This window comes from Sitodiplosis mosellana, unplaced genomic scaffold (genome assembly GCF_009176505.1).
Source record: "Sitodiplosis mosellana isolate CC-2019 unplaced genomic scaffold, AAFC_SMos_1.0 Smas_scaffold_6795, whole genome shotgun sequence".
NCBI classification, from domain to species: Eukaryota; Metazoa; Arthropoda; class Insecta; order Diptera; family Cecidomyiidae; genus Sitodiplosis; species Sitodiplosis mosellana.
In genome coordinates, this window is record NW_022601946.1 from 4,832 (window position 1) to 8,034 (window position 3,203).

The 3,203-nt window shown below is 33.9% G+C and overlaps 1 protein-coding gene across 1 annotated transcript; it reads right to left on the bottom strand.

The window, feature by feature from the left end:
• Window positions 1-355: 355 nt before the first annotated feature.
• LOC129579948 (aminopeptidase N-like) lies at window positions 356-3,197 on the bottom strand. Its single transcript, XM_055470142.1, has 4 exons — window positions 2,907-3,197; window positions 2,651-2,841; window positions 2,406-2,573; window positions 356-2,333 (listed from the first exon to the last, which is right to left on the bottom strand). Exons 1-4 carry the CDS (start codon window positions 2,940-2,942, stop codon window positions 1,934-1,936), a joined length of 795 nt encoding a protein of 264 aa, XP_055326117.1. The 5' UTR covers window positions 2,943-3,197; the 3' UTR covers window positions 356-1,933.
• Window positions 3,198-3,203: the final 6 nt, after the last annotated feature.

The following is a 3,203-nucleotide window of genomic DNA, read 5'->3' on the forward strand; positions in this document are numbered from 1 at the left end:
AAATAAATTCTCGAGGGAAAACCAAAGAATTGACAGTAACAACAGTAATGTTTTTCAGTGACGCATTTAAATTAAACGCAAAATATGGGAAACTTTCGTTTCTGATCTGTAACATTCCGAAACACCATTTATTTTATCAAAACACGAGAGATTTCAATTCTTCTGATGAATAGATTTAGAAGAAAAATCAAAGCAAAACACATGGTTATGTGTACATATGAAATTTGACGGGCAATTCACATGAACTGGTGAATGGGTTTCACAGTTATTCATTTCGTGGACGTGATTTGATAAGACAAACGAAACCAAACCTATTAAGAAGAAAAAATTTGGTGAATGATAGAGTTCAACATGGTTTGTTTTTGTTCTTGTTCTTTTTTTTATTTTTAAATAGAATCTCACAAAATCTTTATTTCAACATGCGGAAACGATCGTTTCATAATACATATATATCAATATACATGCCGACGACATTTTCTATACTCTTAAGTCTTGACCTCTTCGGTAACATTGCAGGTTCAACTAATTATTTTTATTGTTCTTTTTCAGATTAACAAACGATAATGATTCGATTGAATCGAATCAAATGCTATGCTTTTCATCAAAAATACGATATTGCTGAAGAGGTCACGACTCTGAGTCTCAGACGCTAAAAAATGCCCTCTACATCTTGTTTTTTTTTGCATTTTTAAAATACATATACATTTTATTTCATATCATCTTTGTTTATCTAATGTTAAAATTATTTTTAAGCGTCCATTCCTATTCTCGTTCAATATACATCGAATTATGTGTGTAAAATGATTCGTAAAACAGATTTTATCACTCAACTAAGTATTCGTATTTGAAAACCAAAGTGAAACAAAGTGTTTTGCGTTGAAACAAAAAAAAAAAAACATATATGAGAAATGTAAATTAATCTAGTGAACAAATTAAAGAAGTAGATACCACATTCTCTTCAATATAAACAGTGAATGGTCATATGGATTCTCAATTTAAATGTAAAACAAATGGCGATTTAATTTCGATGACACCCAAAAATTCGATGACAAAAATGTTATTGAACTTCGTCGTGCCACCAAAATTGGGGTAAATCTAATGAAATGAAATTACTATTTATTATATAGTGTCCTGGTGAGGAGACAATAAACAGCGCCTCGTTGTTTGTTTCAAATGGCTGAAGATCATGATGCAATTTCTTAAATAGCATTATTTTTTTGTCGCGATAAATATGCATGTCGTCAATTAAATTCGTTGTGTATGCGTTTCGTTCTGTTGTGCACGACGAATCCAAAGTATCTCTGCTACAGAATCAAACAGAAAATGTCAATCATTTCCATTTTTTTTATTCGTGTTCTAAATCCCACGCGAAGAACATGCGCTTCATTTTAATTCGTCACTAAAACGCAACTGAATTGTTTCTAATTTTCCATTGTTTCAAATATTTGGTTTGAAAAGGAAAATGAAAATGTTTGCAATTTTGGATTTGTTTCTGTGGCTGACACCTCGGATGCGGCACGGCACATGTAAGAAAAAATAAATTATATTTCGTATATATGTCAAAGGTAGTAACCATTTTGTCTGGTGCAAGGTAAACTGTTGTATTATCGCTAATGATGGCATGAATCTTTTTCACAATAAATTGATGTCCACTTCGGCGTCCCTACACTTTGTTATCACGATCAAAATATGTACTTTCCACATTCATCTACATTTTGGTTATAAGTATAGCATTTGTTTCCAGCCAGCGAAATTGATTTTCGTCTCGGCCAACACTGAATTGTTCACAATGATAGTAAAATTAACCAAAAGCAAAGCTGGACAAATCTTTTTAGAAAGTAGTCTACTGGTTTTGGCTTTTTATTCGAAAATGTCTTTCTTTCGTTTCGCTTCAAGTGTTTAAATTTCCAATTCCAAAACTAATTAATGCTTTTTAGGATAGATTGATGTGAAGATCATGTGTTAGTGATGTCAAGAACATTTGTAATTTATAGTAGGAACGTGATCGCCAATAAATATTATTCTCGACCTTTTTCTCGGATAAATGAATACTGTCTCCGATGGATTTGAGACCGAGTTTTTCAGCCTTGGTTTTAAATAGTTTCAATTGCTCGAGATGATAGTCTTTGTTCATGAATTTCGTGGTTGAATCAACCATCTTCGAGAGTGTTGAGAAACCATCACCGAAATATTCGCTAATTTCTTTAATGTTTGACATTAAAAATTCGAACGCTATTTCAAAACCGAGACTATTTTTGGCAACAGCCGTGAACGCACGTCGACCATCCTGCTTCCGAATTCCTGACGATGATGTAATCGTCATGTTCAAATATCTGCAGAAAAAAAAGAGAGTTCAATTGAGTATTTCGAACTTTTTTTCGATTTGATAGTTATTTTCTACATACTTTGACAGAAGCCATGGTTTTGTTGTGCATCCAAGAGCGTCCAAAATGATTTCTTTCTCGGAAGCGCTGGTCGTTTCTAAGTATCGGTTATACGCGAAATACCATTCTTGGAAGGAACCTTCACGTAAAGCCGTGCAGTAAACAATTCCCTTTAGATTTGGATTAATCCTAAATACCAAAGTTAAATGAACGTGAGTTTTATTGTTCAATCAAATTTAGAAGGGAATGCAATTATTTTAACTTACAAATTCTGTGTTTTGTCCCGCATCCATTCGCGATAAATGAGTTGAGCCCTGTTAACACACCAATCATGACTGAAGAAACATGCTTGATGAACGATAGTTGCTCGGTGCATAAGATCTACGTGTGATTCGTTTGGCTGCTCATCGAATTGCATCTCGTTATAAATTGGTCTGATGATGTAGCGCATGAGTGCCTAAAATTAAAACGAAATCCCTCGTTATTTTTATTGTTCTTTTTTCTTATTCATTTTTCACTCACTCTAAAGTGTTCATAAGCAGGTTCACGGCTTAGCATATTTGTGATAAATTTGATGCCAGATGTTGCGGCGGCCCATGGCAGAACGTCTTGTGCACGTAATTTCAATAAGAACGACAATGGGATATCGTACGAAACAATTTCGGCGCGTGCCAAATTCAATGAATCGTCGATTACTTGAGCGATTACAATTTCTGGTAAGTTGTCGTAATTGCGATGCAATGCAATCCATGACTTGTAATCATAATTGACACGATAGTAGCCAGAGCGTTGAACATTAAAGTAGAAATAATCGTCCGT

Excerpts from the sequence above, each read along its gene's own strand:
- LOC129579948 (XM_055470142.1), bottom strand. The coding sequence starts at position 2,942 with ATGCTAAGCCGTGAACCTGCTTATGAACACTTTAGA. Across the intron at positions 2,574-2,650 it reads CGGGACAAAACACAGAATTT|GATTAATCCAAATCTAAAGG; the intron begins GTAAGTTAAAAT and ends TTTGGTATTTAG. Across the intron at positions 2,334-2,405 it reads AAACCATGGCTTCTGTCAAA|ATATTTGAACATGACGATTA; the intron begins GTATGTAGAAAA and ends TTTTTTCTGCAG.